The 16,295-nt window shown below is 31.9% G+C and overlaps 1 protein-coding gene across 4 annotated transcripts in view; it reads right to left on the minus strand.

Moving 5' to 3' along the window:
• The window catches only part of ADGRB3 (adhesion G protein-coupled receptor B3), a 464,270-nt gene that overhangs the window by 254,771 nt on the left and 193,204 nt on the right, over nt 1–16,295 (minus strand). For all 4 annotated transcript variants that reach the window (XM_032183547.1, XM_032183546.1, XM_032183544.1 and 1 more), the window contains 3 exons: nt 14,168–14,278; nt 8,514–8,675; nt 1,012–1,176 (listed from right to left, as the gene is read on the minus strand). In XM_032183547.1, the coding sequence (XP_032039438.1) occupies nt 1,012–1,176; nt 8,514–8,675; nt 14,168–14,278 (438 nt within the window). The remainder of the gene's footprint in view (nt 1–1,011; nt 1,177–8,513; nt 8,676–14,167; nt 14,279–16,295) is intronic.

Raw genomic sequence — 16,295 nt, forward strand, 5'->3', positions numbered from 1 at the left:
GCTCCAGTGATGAGGAATCCATTCACAGCAGTGCTAACTGTGAACATTCAACAGGCCTACCACAAATGCAAACATAACTGTCAGACAGATCTTGTGGAAGAAACTTCCCACATTATAGCTACCTGACACTTTTTCCATTCCTAGGTATTAAGCTTCCTAGGTATTGAACTATGGGTTCTATAATCATAAAGAAGGTGACTTTTAAAGAAAAACCTTTTGTAAGTATATGTATATATCCATATATATGTAATTTTTTTCATAATTAATCATAACCTGTGAACAGACATTTTAAAATCAATTTTGCAATAATAACTTTTTTTTTTTTTTTTTTTTTTAATTAGTTTTAATTCCCATGAATGAAAGGTTTAACATGAAAGCCTGAAACCTACACATTGTTTACTTGTTTAGGGGTAGTTTTTTGCAGATGTTTATCACTAAACTCCCAGAACTAAGGCACTTAAAATTGTTACCATAAGGGATTAAATGGGGTTCAAATAGTGTCATAGCTTGTGTCAGCCTTCTGTCTGCACACATGTAAATGATATCCAGTTTCAATAAATTAATAGCAATTAAAAATTTAGTTTCTCATATTTTTTTTTAATGTGTATGTGGTGAATAAATAATTATGAATGTCCCAGTGAACTTAATCTAAGCAGACATGGCAGATGCAAACTATGTAACCTCTGAATGTTTCCCTTTAAGCCACACTCAGAAAGTTGCTTGTCTTTTGGTTCTCTAAGAGACATCCTAAATCAAGGTTTCTTATAAGTGCCATTTCAGAGAGAGAATTTTGAAGGAATTAAGAATGGCCTGCTTGTACAGTATCTCAAACAGTTATCATACTGATATATCCTTTTGATCACCACAGTCAGAATTATTAACAAGATTACCCTTCCTACACACTTTGCATGCCATTTGTGTGTGTGTGAATGCAAAACACAATGAACGAAATCACAAACAACCCACATCAAATGCACTGTAACAAAGCAAAAAGTTGCTATATAAGCTCACCAGGGCAGAGTGCAATATTGCATGGTTTATGTTGTGTTTCAGGTCCATCACATGATCTTCCCCCATACTGGGGAGGTATACATGACCTTGTCCTAGTTCTTTGGCCTCGACCACATGTGAATGAACACAGACTCCAAGGTGACCATTCCTCCCAAACGCCATGTACTGCAACAAACCAAACAGATTTTAACCAGAAACAGACACAGAAGTAACAAAAGGATTTCAAAATAAACAAAATCAATATCATAAAAGGTAATTATTTTGCCAACTTCAAGTGTATCAGTACACAGGTAATCTCTAGTGTTGACAAATAAAACCTTCTTCGTAAAAAATGGTTAATTTCAATTTCAAACTCTTATCTCTTATAAATTATATTTAATTTTGAACCATTTTCTCTAATCTTTCAACTAATCTCACTACCACATTTTATTTTCTTTTACTCTTCTAAGAAAGATGGCTTCCATTTTCTAAAGCTGGTTATGATTTTCTGATGTATGACCTGAGATATGTTTAATAGCCCTGATTTTCAGGAGACTAGTCCTTGTTAAAACCAGGCATACACTTTAGGTCTCATCACAACTGTAAAAACTAGAAGGAATCAAAATAAAGCTCTCTTTTGAAAATAAAGGCATAACTGTGGTAATTTCTCACTGTTACCCTGGTAAACTGGGGCTCTTACAATTGTTGCAAGTTTAAATTAATGTGGAAACATGACAGCATTTGTGCTTGATTAGCTTCCTCAAAAATGCCAAGAGCACACAAAGAGATTTTAATATATTTTTTTTTTACATTAACATATTAATTGATCAAACATATATAGTAACACATGCATCTCTGCCTTAAAAAAATGTTGACAACAAACTTCACATACTTTCAGAGAACATGATAAATTATAAACACATATAAATATTATTATATACATATATTTCATAAGATTAATATAGAGAATCATAGAATATGAATCTTTTCTAACTTCCAAGGCAGAAGAAGCTAATACACAATATCTGTCTGAGCTTATATACCATATATATTCCCTTTTCAGAAACAACTGGAGTTAAATTTTTAGAAACTCCTAAAACATATTATTGTTAAGTAATAACACTAAGAGAACTCCATACATGACTTGGCAAGACAATTCTTTGTAAGTTGAGAAATAGTGCAAAACATGCTATAGCTATTCTTGTTAAATAAAAGCAGTTGCACAGATTTTGGTTAGGCTGTGTTTGGAAACAGGAAAACTAGAGTAATGCCAGACATTTACGAAAATCCAGAGGCTTAGTACCCAGACTGAGCATCATAGATGATATCATATCTATGTTTCTGCAACATTGTCTGTTTGAAGGATGTCTGGAGGGTGAAAGTGTATAACACCTCAGTGTATCATTGGTAATAGTTCACAACATTACAAAAAAATAGATTTTCTGGATTGTCCACACATCTCTTTGATTACTGTGAAATAACTAATTTTCAGGTTTCCTTTGCCCTGAAGGGGCAGTTTCACCTGCCCAGTTTCTATAAATAAAACATTGTAGATATCAGAATAACATTTTCCAAGGTGGAATTCAGTTGTGAAGGGTAGGGAAGGAGGTATATTTCTCTTGTATATTATCATAAAATATTCGGTAAGATCAAGGGCAATTCTGCATGTAGTTATGTTCTTTTGCATTTCATTAAAATTAAGGAAAACTGTTGTTTCAGATTTTACTGCTAGGGTAAAATTTTTTGAGGTAATTTCATAGAAATTCTATCTGACATAACATGCCAAGCTTCATACAGTGAACATTTTTACCTGCTAGATAACAGCTCAATTGATGAAAGATTTTGAGTTGGTCACATACAAGTAGTTGAAAAGTAATTATTCCATGTCCTACATAGATAGCTTTATTAAAATTCTTTTATTCTAAATATCACATCAATCTGCTTTATATTAGCAAAAGAAAAAAAAAAAGAAAAAAAAAATAGCAGGGACATTTCAAATGAATGTAATACTGACAGATTTTAGTCTAATTATTTTAGAAATGTTGATTAATTCTGTCATTTTGGTCAAAACCAGGAAACCTAAGTCTTCTGAAAATAGTAAATTGGTGATCATTGGCATATGACCCATTATGTTTCATCTTTTCTTCAACAGGTACTATACTTAGAAGAATACTCTGACCCAGCCATAACATTTGAAGACTTTTTTGCATAGGCAATGAATTAGATTCTGAGTCTATTCATATCTCTAAGACTCCAGATTTATTAACATACTAGAAAAATCAATGAGAAACCAATTTGTAAGATCAGATTCCAAATGGCAGTCAGTAATAACAGAGATATAATTTCATCTATTAATACAACAATGGTTGATTAAAAGATGCTCCGTTGAAACAAGAACTTAAAAAAGTGCAAAACATAACAAATAACAATTAATCCAAATTAGAGAAGGAAGATGCTGTAAAAATAATATGTTGTAAAGGTCTAGACACTATGTAGACATGAGTTTAAGTCTAATGTTTAATTTGGAGTTTCAGTTTGTTGCTGTCAAAATATTATAAGTTATCTTCATTTAAAAATGAATAATAATAATAATAATAAAGCACAACAACAAAACACAAACAATTAGCTGAGGGCTTCTTTAAAGCTATTGTCTTGAGCCAAGAGGTATATCTCTTCTGGCAAGAATGACTGCATGTTAGCAGGAACGTAGAGTAATTATTTTGTGATTTTGGATTTGAACAGAAGCAGAAACAATATGTTTCACTTTGATTGGATTTAAACTTGCACCAGATTCTATCTCTTTCTGGTTTAAGGTGAGATGTACTCAAAGTAATCTTCTGTGAAAACAGTTAGAACAGTAAGTAAAAGCTTCATAGTACCTTCTTGTATGTACAGGGCTTGTATGTCTAAGAGTAGTAGAACATGGTTGGACCAGATGATCTTAGAGGTCATTTCCAACTTTAATGATCCTATGATTCTATAACTAATAAAGTCAAAGATGGGAAAGGCATACCACTAAGTAAACAACCATTATGAGCATAGAAATATAAAGGAAAAATAATCTATACAATGCATCACAGCTATGTCCAGTATTATCCAGATCAGCTTTTTTTTTTTTTTTAAATATTAAAATTTCTTACCTTCAAATATTATTCCTGATATTTCATTTACATTTTCCTTAATATCATTCCCTTAATGCAAAAAAAACCAAACCCTATAACATCTGATGAATTATAGCCAGATGAGCTATGCCAAATTACACCAGATGGAGAGCTGGCCCACAGAGGAGTAACTGTTTTCTATAACGCAGTTTCAGATGCAAGATTCATTATTTGGGACAAAAATATTCAAATTATTGCCAACTTATCTGTCAAAATCATTGCTAGCACAACGAGTTTGGATTACTGCAGAGCATCCTTCCCTTCATTCTGCCACTCTCTGAACCTAATCATGTTGAAGTGAACACCCACAGTGTTCACAATACACAACTTGTGTGAGGTGGGAGGAGGTGTGAAGCCATGCTGGCATGCATCCTACAAGCATATTTTGGGAGATTTTTATTGGGGTTTAAATACCTCTGATTTGTTCAGCTTTATACTAAAAAGATATTGTAAAAAATATTATGGACATTGATGGTTTCTATTTTCTGGTAAAGTTTAAAATGGCTGATTAACTACAACAAACCAGATGCTACATTATAGGAATTGTTAAAATGATATTACAGGTATTTCATGCATGAATTTAAACACATTTATGTGATATAGTTTCTGTTCCTTCAATATGGCTCAAATTGTATATTTGAAAAATTTTCTTAAATTAGTAATAATAAAAAAAATAATTCAAAGACTTCCTGACGCCTGTCCTCTACCATCCACATTTAAGTCATATATCTATTCTATTTCTGCAAGGTCTTTTAATTATAAAGCTAAATTTCCCTCTTGTTTTCCCACTTTCAAATGAAGACTTGAAGTTCCAAAACACTGATTAATTACAATAACACTGTAGGATTTAAAAACTTGTAACAGTTTTGTTAGTGTACCTATGCAGACATAAAACATACTGAAATGTGCAAAATTTCAGTAATATGGCTAAAATTCATTGACATAAGCCTTGAGAAATGATGGAGATATAACAGACTTAGCACCAACCAAAATCTTTTGAGCATACAAATGTTTGAAATGTTTTAGGATATTCTTGCTCCTTCCATGTATTGCTTTACCCATAAGCCTGAGAATTCTGATCTTCAGCTAAATTTTGTGGTGAAAGTGGCTGAAGGCAATGGGGAAGGAGAAATAGGAACTAACTGAGATGATCTACAGTTACAGAAATGCAATGTTCTTTCTCCTTGAAGTCTTAGCTGTATTAGAAATTATCAATTAAACTGAAATGAATCAGTGGCACTGCAGTACTGGATCCTAAATGCCTTTGCTTGCAGAACCAGTAACAATGAACTACATTTTGTTGCTTACAATGTTGCACTTCTTGAGAAGGCCCCTGATTCCAAGACACTGCCTGAATTACCTAGTGGATTCCCATCTCTGAAATAGTATTGGTCTGGAAAAAATATAAATAAATTAAAATTATGGAAACAATAGTTCCTTCATGATTTTAGCTTAATTATCAGTAGCATTATATATGTGTTATATATATGTTATATATATATGTAATATATATATTCAGCAGAATAAAAAAATAGCTAAAAATGATAGATGCAATAGCTTTCATGTACTTATGCAAAATACTTTGTGATATAGCCTGCTGTTGCATAATGATAAAGATGGTGAATCCCATTCTCAAAATTTTACAGAATAGTGAGATTACAGACAGATGTATTCTCTAACATCCCAGTGATGTCCATTCCCAGTGGACACTGAAGGGACTGCATGAAATCAATACAGCCTTGTATAAATATTTTTAAATGCAACATGTTCTCTTGAAGTTTGTGGATAGATGTTTGAAGTATAAGCCACTCTGCATAATTGTTTATTTTGAAGTCACATTGAGTCCAAAAGCTGTATGGAATGAGTGGTTCAGGTCCAGGTTCACAGGCCATATCCCAAGTACAGATGTGTATGTTTGCATTCTTTTGTTAAATGTGTGTTTTAATTATACTAGTCTACAAACTGTACATTTTCTTATGCATGAGCCAGGGATAATCCTGAATCGTGCAACTCTCTGAGACAGTATACATGCTATAATGAGGGCAGAGGATATTTAGCCTAGAATTAAAATCATGGTTGAAAAATTAATGGAGCTCTGACTACGAAAAGCATCTTTCTAAATTGCTCATCCTGCACACTGCCACACATAGTGACCCCTCTTGCCAGACAGAGACCAACATAAATTAGTAAGGTTACTGTAATTATGTAAAACAACATGCAAGATTATGCCTAGAAGACTAATTATTTAGGAAAGGTAACACAACATATGTAAAGATTATCAGAATCAGCTGTGGTGATATGAAAATGAAAATATCTTGGCAGTATCACTGTTATCCAGTGAGAATTGATAGACATTGCTCACACTGAATAACTGGAAACAGAAGCCATACTCTAAAGTGGGCATTTTGTGTGAGGAAAGAGCTCCCTTGTCACTGAGACATGTGGAACAGTCTGTGTGAGCATTGTTCAGAAGTTTACTAGACAATGTAAATTTTACAAACAAACTATTTTTTATTTATTATTAACTATTTATATTATTTCATTATTATATTATTATTTTTATATTATTAATTTATTATTATTATTTTTATTAATTTATCATTAACTATATTTATTTATTTATTTTCCCCCAGATTACTTTGACTAAATTATCTTGTCTGTTGCTTTACATAGACTTGTTTTGATGTGAAAATTTCTCAAACTTTACTGGAGAGAATGAGAATAAAATTTTGCAAAATTTTGCAAAATTAGGTGACCTTGCCTCTTCTTAGGTTATTAAATGAGCTAGAAATTGGCAGGTCTGTGTGTCAGTGAGAGTGCTGGAGTATGTGTTTTCATGTTTATATTTCATGTTGCTTCAAAGGAATCTTTAAGCTTATCTTTGATTTTTTTGAAGGTTTCTTATTTTATTTTATAGGTTTTTTTTTGTACTTCATACTTTTTTACTTTCAAGTTGAGGGTAAGGGTAGTTTTGGAAAGAATCCAACCTCTAGTAGCCTGTAAGCTACCCCATCCTTTTTAGAAATAGTGGCTTTATTTATTTATTTATTTTTTTAATGGAAACCTTTAAATTATCAAATTCAGATGTCTGGGGTTTTCTGTCTGGGGTTTCCTACCCTGAAATATTCAGAAATGACAGGTGAGTTTTTTATCTAGAGCATAGTGGTAAAGCATTCTGTGATGTTAGCTGTTCAGTGTACACTGATGTACAGTGGTGGCTTACCTGATACAATATTTTAAGTTGCTTTTCATTGCAGAGGTTCTGTAAAGGCTTATAACTCCAATACACAAACTCTGAGGTGGTCATGTATGCCTTTTCTCTTGGATATTTTTTCAACATGCAGTAGCAACGTTTAGTCTGACACTACTGCTCATTGAGATAAAATTCAGGGGATTCCATGTATAGAGACAGTCTAGTTTACTTCATAACGGAGTGAGCTTCCCCAGAATCCGGCTCACCACCCTCCTAGAATCAAGTTTTAGAGAAAAGCTGAGGATTTTGGTCATCTGAAGTGAGGCAGGAAGGAATTTTCCCTTTTCAGAGACAGCAAAGGAAAATAAATGCAGTCACAGGCCATATGCCTTTTTGTTTCCCATCCCAGATAAAACATCCATGAGCAAACTCTAAAGAAACGAGATATGCCCTTTCAGCAACTACCTCAGATATGCCTGTCTCATCTCCTTAGAGCATAACTACTGCTGAACTCTATGTCCAGATCTCCTAGAAAAAAGTAGTAGGAAAACTGTAATACAAGATACTGATGACTTTTACCTTTTGTCTGTTGTAAAAAGCTTATTTTTGTCCGATCTTTCTTCCTTTGATGGGTAGCTGTTGCCCTTTCTTGCCAGCACAATATAAAAGAAGATATTACAGTGCAGAGGACATTGTCTGGCCCACTGCCTAGAAGACAGTACTCTAAATGGCTAAACTGTAGCAGTGTCAAATTATATATGTTAACTTAACCCACCTTGTTAATCAGTCTCTGATTTTTAATATATTGGTGATCTGTGTTTCTCCTCTAATTTGTATTTAGTACTTATTCTATGCCCTCACTCTCTCTCTCTTTTTTTTTTTTTTTTTTTTTTTTTAATAGCGAATAACTGGGAATACTTATTAAAAAAAATTGAAGCTGTTAGACAAAAGCACTCTTGTTCCATGTCTTGACTGTTCTGAAAGTAAAAATAACAACCTACATTATAAATTTCATAGCTGAATAGAATTCCATGTCTCTGTTCCAACTTAAATTCTCTTATGAAATTCATAATAAAAAATGATAATAATAAAAAATATATAGTTTCAAATTCTTATCATTATACAGTTCAAAAACATCCACAATTTTATTTATTGGCTGCTAACACTACCTGGACAGAGGGCAGTGTTATTGCAAACCCTTGATTCTCTTAAAGGGCCGCTGCAGTGTGTCCCGTAAGGTGATACACAAGTTCTGGTTCGCACCTGCGACCCTTGACCACAAGTAACTGAACACGTACTCCACTGGGCCCACTCTTCCACACCAGATTCACCTGTATTCAAGACAACAAACAAACATGAATATAGACATAAGTATTAATGAGACATTTTTATTTCTGAAGCTTGTCTGCCCTTATAAAATAAAGACAAAAGCATCATACCAAAATAAATGTTTAAAAGTTCATGGAGTAAAGCAGTTGTGAAAATGTGCAATGAATAGAAAATAAAGACACCTACAATGCTGCAGTCACATAACGCCTCTCAGAGGGAAACACTTTGATTGGTTCACATCATTTGTGAATTTATGAGAAATAGTGCCCTTCAACATTTTAGGAACAACACTGCCCTCAGGATGTTACAAGAACATAGACAACTCTTTTTATATAATAGCAAGGGATTTATCTTTGATATTTATACTTGTCACTCTAGAATCAAGCTTTTAGGAACTCTGCCAGTAAGGAAATTTAGATTAAAACAAAACAAAGCAAAACAAAACAAACAAACAAACAAACAAAACATTTAATTTCTTATATTTTCTTGAGTGAAGAAGAGTCATCTAGTATTTGAGAGAAGTTCCCTGGCAAAGAGGTGCACTTTGTTTACAAGATTTTAACTTGAACAGTAGGATGGGAAGTTTGATTTGAACACTTATCTGCTCCATGCTTTTGACTCACAAACTGTTAGATGTGCTAGACCTCATTACTTACCGCTATGTTCAAAATTGTCAAAACGGAACAATGAATGAAGAACTCTAAAATAATAGTTTATCCAAGAAGTTTATGAGCTACTTGCTTGTAATTTGGAATCTTTTTCATATTTATAATTCATTGGGTGTTCCAAATAAATAAAAAAAAAAAGTTTTTAATTCCTGTTTTATGGAATGTGCTTTTTTAGTGTTCATGTAGTCATACTGAAATATATAAAACTAATTTGCAGAAAGTACTATTCCATAAAATGTGCAAAACTGAATGCAATTTATTCGTATTATACCTGTGAATTGTGTTTTGTTGTTGTTGTTTTTATTGTTGAAACAAAACACATTATATTATTTCTGATTTGTTTGTTTGTTTGATTGTTTTTGTTTGTGTTTGTGTTTTGAGTAATGCATCTGGTCTTCTTGTATGGATGTTCAGGAAAGAATGTTTAAATTTAGTTGTCACGAACAGCCACACACACATTTCTGGAATTTCTCAAAGGCATTCATCTACAGAAAACTTGATCACTTGAGTGCATTTTTAATAGAAAAAAAAATGCAAAAAAAAACCCCACAAATATGACTAAAGTGAAAGTTCTAAAGATTTTGAGAAATAATTGTAGAATAATTGTGTAAAAATTTACCTCTTCCGCTAAAAATCAGTTAAAAATTGCATGCTGAAGCTTATATTATATTCTGGATTTTTTTGAAATAGACTTGATTTAGTTTCAAAAATCAGTGTTAAAATCAGCTTTAAAATAATGATAAAAAAGTCAGTCTTGAATAGCTTAAAATTTCAGTTATATTGAAATACCTCTTGTCTTTCAAAAATTTTGGCACTGATAGCAATCAAGGGAATGTCTGCAAATCAGGAACACTTTGGTTATATCTTCCAAGAATTTGGTAAATGATATACTATTGAAGTGGTGCCTTTGTAGCAAGCATCTGCCCAGGCTCTTTTCTTGTTTTTTTCCAGAGGCCAAACATGAAACCTTTGCAAAATTTTTGTCTTTGCTAGTCCTCTAAGAATTTTATGGTTATCAAATTTTAAGGCTATTCAGTAATTTAAAACTATAAGCAACTAATACCACCACTTTTCATAAAATTGTATATAACTGTAATAACTTCTATGGGCAAGCAAAAAATGATGAGTTTTTTTAAATACAAAAGTTCACCAAAGTGATCTGTGAAATCATTTTCATTATTTGTTAGGACGACAAAGAAGAAATTTAATTACTGAATTACTGATTATTGTTTTAATCATTTTACTGTATTTAGCATTTTGTTTAGACTGTTACATGACTTGGGTTCAGGTTAAAGGATATAATATGATAATAGCAGCTAATATTCAGGTAGACAGTAACAATTGTACAATGTGAACTATAGGCCCTACGTATGTGATAAAATATTTGTATTACTATGAATTTCCAGGATAGTCTTTTTTTTTTTCTTTCTTTTTTTTTTTTTTTTCTTTTACTGCATTTTTGAAGCTTGACTTTGTCTTTGTTTAGGTGGCTTAGATGAAAGGTCAAATAGCAGAAAAAGTCAAAGATATGTTTCTCAAGATGTTCCTCATTATGTAAAATAGTCATACATACTCAGTGTAAATTTTCCATTATCCTACACAGACCTTTGACAGTGTATACCTAATAAATACAGAAATGAAGTGTTAAAAAATTAAAAATATCATAGATCTTAAAGTGACAAAAAGTTGCTCTTAACCCTCAGAATATCATGAAAATAACAATATGATTGTAAAAGGCATGATTATAATGAGTGAATTTTGAAATTAACATTGAATATTAAAAGTCCTGATCATATATACTGTCCATTCACAAAAGGAAGAATCTATCAATATACTTCAACATATGTAAAGGATAGAAAGTTTCATTTTTTGCTGGAGAAATGTGCTCCATATTAACATGATTTTTGTGCAAAAAGAGTAAAATTAGAGAAAAAAAAAAAAAAGAAAATTTATTGTATCAACTACCCCACTTCCTTTTGCTCAATATATTTTGATTTTTCAGAAATTTTTATTTTTTTCACAGTACTTCATTCTGTTGCCTGTATTACCTATTTTAAAGGATGAAAACATCTTTGCAGATATATGCCATGGTTAACCATGAGGAAATAGAGACTTCTTTATTTTCTAAAATAAACCTAAATTGCTAGATTGCCTTCAATACATAAATAGATTCTTTTTCTTTGCTTTTTTTTTTTTTTTTTTTTTTTTTTTTTTTTTTTTTTTCCTAAAATGAAAAGTTCAAAGGGCTACTTTTTATTTTCCTTCAGAGAACTCTTAGATTATGAGGGGTATTATATTAAACCTACATTCTCAAATTAACAGTTGACGGGGTACAAAGCCCTCATTCTGCCCTGCTGCTCAATATGTAAGAGGAAGCAGAACTTACTGTATGGAAGGCCTCATTGACCTGTGTAACACTTACCTGTATTATACATTCTAAATCCCATAACACCTAAGGAAAGGATCAGTCCAAACACATAAAATGACAAATACAGGACAATAAATTATTTACAAAATATTAAAAAAAAAAAAAAAAAAAAAAAGGAAAAAGATGTCTTTACTGCCTCATATTTCTCACAAACAAAAAGGAGAATGCATATTCTAATTTCACATTTTAAAAGTCTTCAATTACCACTTAATAGTGGATTAAGTTCACTATTCTATCGGTCTTAAAAACTTATCATAAATCTTTTCCAGAAAAGTTCTTTCTTTCTGTCTCTCTGCACTTTTAGGCCATACAAACATTTTGTACATTTCCATCTGATTTATTATTACAGAAAATAAATCAGGTTAAAATATAAGAAGCCTAAAACTCAGAGAGTATCAATTTACAAAGTATTTTAAAAGCTATTAGACTTCTTAGTACACAGGTAAATTCATGAGATACGTTAGAATAACTTTATGAATAATTTTAAGAAGATATCGCATTAATTATATCACAAGAAAATGAATGCATTAGAGGTGAAGAAAATATGCAATGGTCACTACAAAGAAAATCAAAATAAAGAAGAGATGAAAATTAGTATGTCCAAAAAGAGCACAGCATTATTTAAAATGTGTTAACCTACAGCATGTAAAGGATACACTTCCTCAAAGTTTGGCATGTAAATTTATATAGTCTGCTGTCACCTGCTTTCTGAACAGGACCTTGCAAAACAAGCCTGTGTAATTCTGTACATTCATCTCCCACTCCACACACACAATAAATCAGAAAGTGATCGTATAAATGCTGCATTTATAATGAATGCAGTTCTCTAACACCCATAATAGATGCACTGCAATGGATGGAAATCATCAGATACAAGTTTTACCTGATAATATGAAAGTTTTAGGGATTTACATGAGGAAATAAAACAGATCCTCTTACTTATTTTAGGGTAATTGTATGAATTCAAGAAGCAGCATAAAAGCAAAAGTGTTATTCTATGTAGTAAGCAACTAGCATTATAAGTCTGAGCTATGTATGTAAGTAATAAGTTCTACTTGCCCTAACAATAACTTCATGAAGCCCAAGGGGGTTCTTGGCTCCATTCTTCCATTTATGTGTGCCATATAACAGTGTTTGCTTACAGTAGTATCAACTGGAAGTTAGCCATATCGTTTTATAGATAAATAGGAGAGAAACAGACTTTTTCCTTATATAAATTATTTACCAAAGAGATCTACACTGATTGGTTATACATGTATTTAGATTACTTAATATTTTGATTTCTGCAAATCTGTTAAGTAAAGCACCTTACTACTAAGAAGGTCAACATGCAACATAACTAGATGCAATTATAGCTCTTTTACTAAAGTGGATATAAAACTGGAAGCATTATGTATGATTGAGGCAGGCTTACTTGCTAGGTTAGTAACTATGGAATACAGAGAAAGTTTCAAATCCATACAATAATTATGGAGCACAAGATTTTTAATGCAATAGCTTACTGGAATGGAGCATGTAGGGAACCATTAGAGAGTCATTTGCCAACAGATACACAGATCATTAACTATGGCAAAAGGGGAAATAAAATTGGTGTATTAAAGCTTAATTCACTTTCCCATTGGAGGGAAGTTCCACGTTGGAATTTTGACTTTAAATTTAGTTGTGGTAATTGTTGACAAAGAGACTTTTTTTTTTTTTTCTTCCCCTATGACTATAGCTGTAGTTTATAAATATTATTTTGGTATCTTTATCTAAAGAAGATGTAGTTGCTCAAACAAAATTAGTGGTTTGTTTTTTTTTTGTTTTGTTTTTTTTTTTGTTTTTTTGGTGAAAGGTGTTAGATAATTTGCACATCCAATCAAAAACAACTTTCAGCCAATTTCATTTAGCAATTATGAATCTGGAAACTAGAGAATAAAACATTGTGCTGGGCCAAAGACAGTAAATGTCAGATGTATGGACTTTAAAACTATCCTAAAACTACTTTTTACTACTAGTTAATAATTTGATAAGTGCCTAAATCTGGGATTAGACCTTAGTCTATTTATATAGAAATTCTGGAGCACATCCTTAACATCTTCTCTGAAAAAAAAAAAAAAAGTGTCACAGTAAACTGTCCTGTCTTGTACATGTGAAACTGCTTTTATTCACACTAATAAATAAATTCACACTTAACACTAAACAATTCAGTATCCACATTCACAGTGCATGTTTTTTTATGATCTACCTAATTCTCCGCTACTTCATTTATGGACTTTAACTGGTGAAAAAAAATAAATGATTCAAAAAAAGTATCAGCTTAGAAAACTGACAAATATGCAGCAAAAGATTATGGAAACATGCAGTGGTTTTGCTAAAATTAACAACAGTAAATAGAAAAATGTAACTGATGTATTACCAGTTTGTGCCATAAATTTAGCAGCATCAGCTTGTTCCTGAGGGACCCTTTTCTCATGAACAGATCGAGGTCGCTGACTTTTAATTGTATGATCTCCCATCATTCCAAATTCTAAAGACAGAATAAAGGTTTATGAAAGCTTGTGTGTAGACATTTTTCAAAAGTCACATACTGTGTCATGCAATATGTTCCTAAACATACCTGGAAGTTGCTGGTAAGATTCAGGCAAGTGATCATGGCAGTTAACATCAACTTAATTTTGCTACACTCAGCTTTTAATAAATACTTAAATTTGTGTCTGCAGATTTTCAAACATGAATTTACTGTATGAACCAACAGTCAATGTAGTGACACATACTATAAATCAGCTGTATGACATGGGACAAAAACAGTTATTCAAATGCAGACATTTTATTCTTATCGTTTGAGTCAGTGCAAACCACACCAAAAAATGACTGTGACAGAGCTAGACATTGCTGTTCTACAACAGAGACTGTTGCTTCTCCAGAGGACTTCTATTTCTGCGCTCATCTTTCAGGCTGATGAAGCCTTCAACAAAGATAACAAGTCATGTTTGGAAATGGTGACAATGCAAAGTAATACTTAAGCCAATGAACTGCTTCATTTTTTAGGCTGAATCCCACAAAAGAAGTGTTTGAGGGCAGTTTCATTTATAGAAAGCTCTTGGTTATACAGAATATAGATTATATCTTGCTCTCAGCATTTAAAAAGAAGTCTTCGTTGATTTTAATGGGGAAATCTATGTAAAAATCTATGACATAGAAAGGCTGACAGTGCGGGAGACAAGAGTACTTCATTTTTTATCCTATCATAGTTGTTATTTTCTCTCTCTGGTCTTGTGCAAACCTCCTATCTTCTACCTCAGAGTCTGTTTTCCTTTCTTTGATGAAAAATTGAGTGCCCCTTGCACTTAAAGTAGAATTACTGCCTTTTCTGCACAGTTTCCTCTGGTTGACCAAGCACACACAACTGTCCACAGCTTAGTGCTAAATATTCAGTTCCTGGTGGAACTCTAATTTAGTATCATGAGCTTGGACCTGTGGGGTAGCATTGAAGCTACTTCAGCTACAGCTACATGAAGTTGTTGATGAGGCAGAAGGCTTCTGAAGCACTAGGAACAGAAACATTAAAAAGTACCCTTCTGCTGGAAGGTTACATGGCAAATTCAAAATTCAAAATTATCCTCAATTTGTAAAATTGTGAAGATAATAAAACTTACCTTCCTGCCTCAAAAGATATAAAACATTATCTAAGATAATAAGATTAATACTATAAATAGTTTTGACACACTATTTTAATAGATTATTAAAATCAACAAAAAATTTTATTTCTGATTAGAGAAAAATAATATAAGTCAAATATAATTTCCAGGGGACAATCAGCAGAGAAAGGTTATTATTTTTTTCATTTTTGGCAAATTATTAATATTTTCCTATAAATTAGTGCTTCATTGTGAAAATATTCATTGATGTCACCACATAAAATACAAAGTTAGTTATTCATTTGAGAACAGCAATGAAGTTGGTATTCTAAAGAGAACTTTTTTTAATCTAGTTACCAAAGTATCATTTCAGAATTAAGCATTGGTCATTTTTAAATACATCCCATATGTAAAACACAATTCAATTATATATATCTACATACATATGCATGTGTATGTATATATATGTATACATGCTATAAAATTAATATATTTTTATAAAAAATATATATTCTACAGTTCCTCTAATTTAAGATAGACCTTGATTCTGTTGGAACTATCTTATTATAATAAAAGTTTTTCAATTAATATTCTAATGCAAATAGAAATTATAATGTTATTTTAACAATTATTACAAGCTGCCATACAGATGACCATTTAAACTGTAATTTAACAACATGGTGAAGGACAAGAGGCTTTACATAGTTTTTTTCCCTTGACAAGGCTGTGAAAGCAAGTTATGTTTGCTTTTAGTTTGTTGTCTGAACACTGCCTGCTTTTCAAACAATTTAGATGGTCTGGCACCATTTTTGCAGAAGACTTATTTTTATCATTTGAGTTACAAAAAGAGTGCAATAGTGGGAGACTAGAGAAAGGCTTTCCAGAGGCATACAGGTTGGTGATGCA

The sequence above is a fragment of the Aythya fuligula genome, chromosome 3 (assembly GCF_009819795.1).
Source record: "Aythya fuligula isolate bAytFul2 chromosome 3, bAytFul2.pri, whole genome shotgun sequence".
Lineage (NCBI taxonomy): Eukaryota > Metazoa > Chordata > Aves > Anseriformes > Anatidae > Aythya > Aythya fuligula.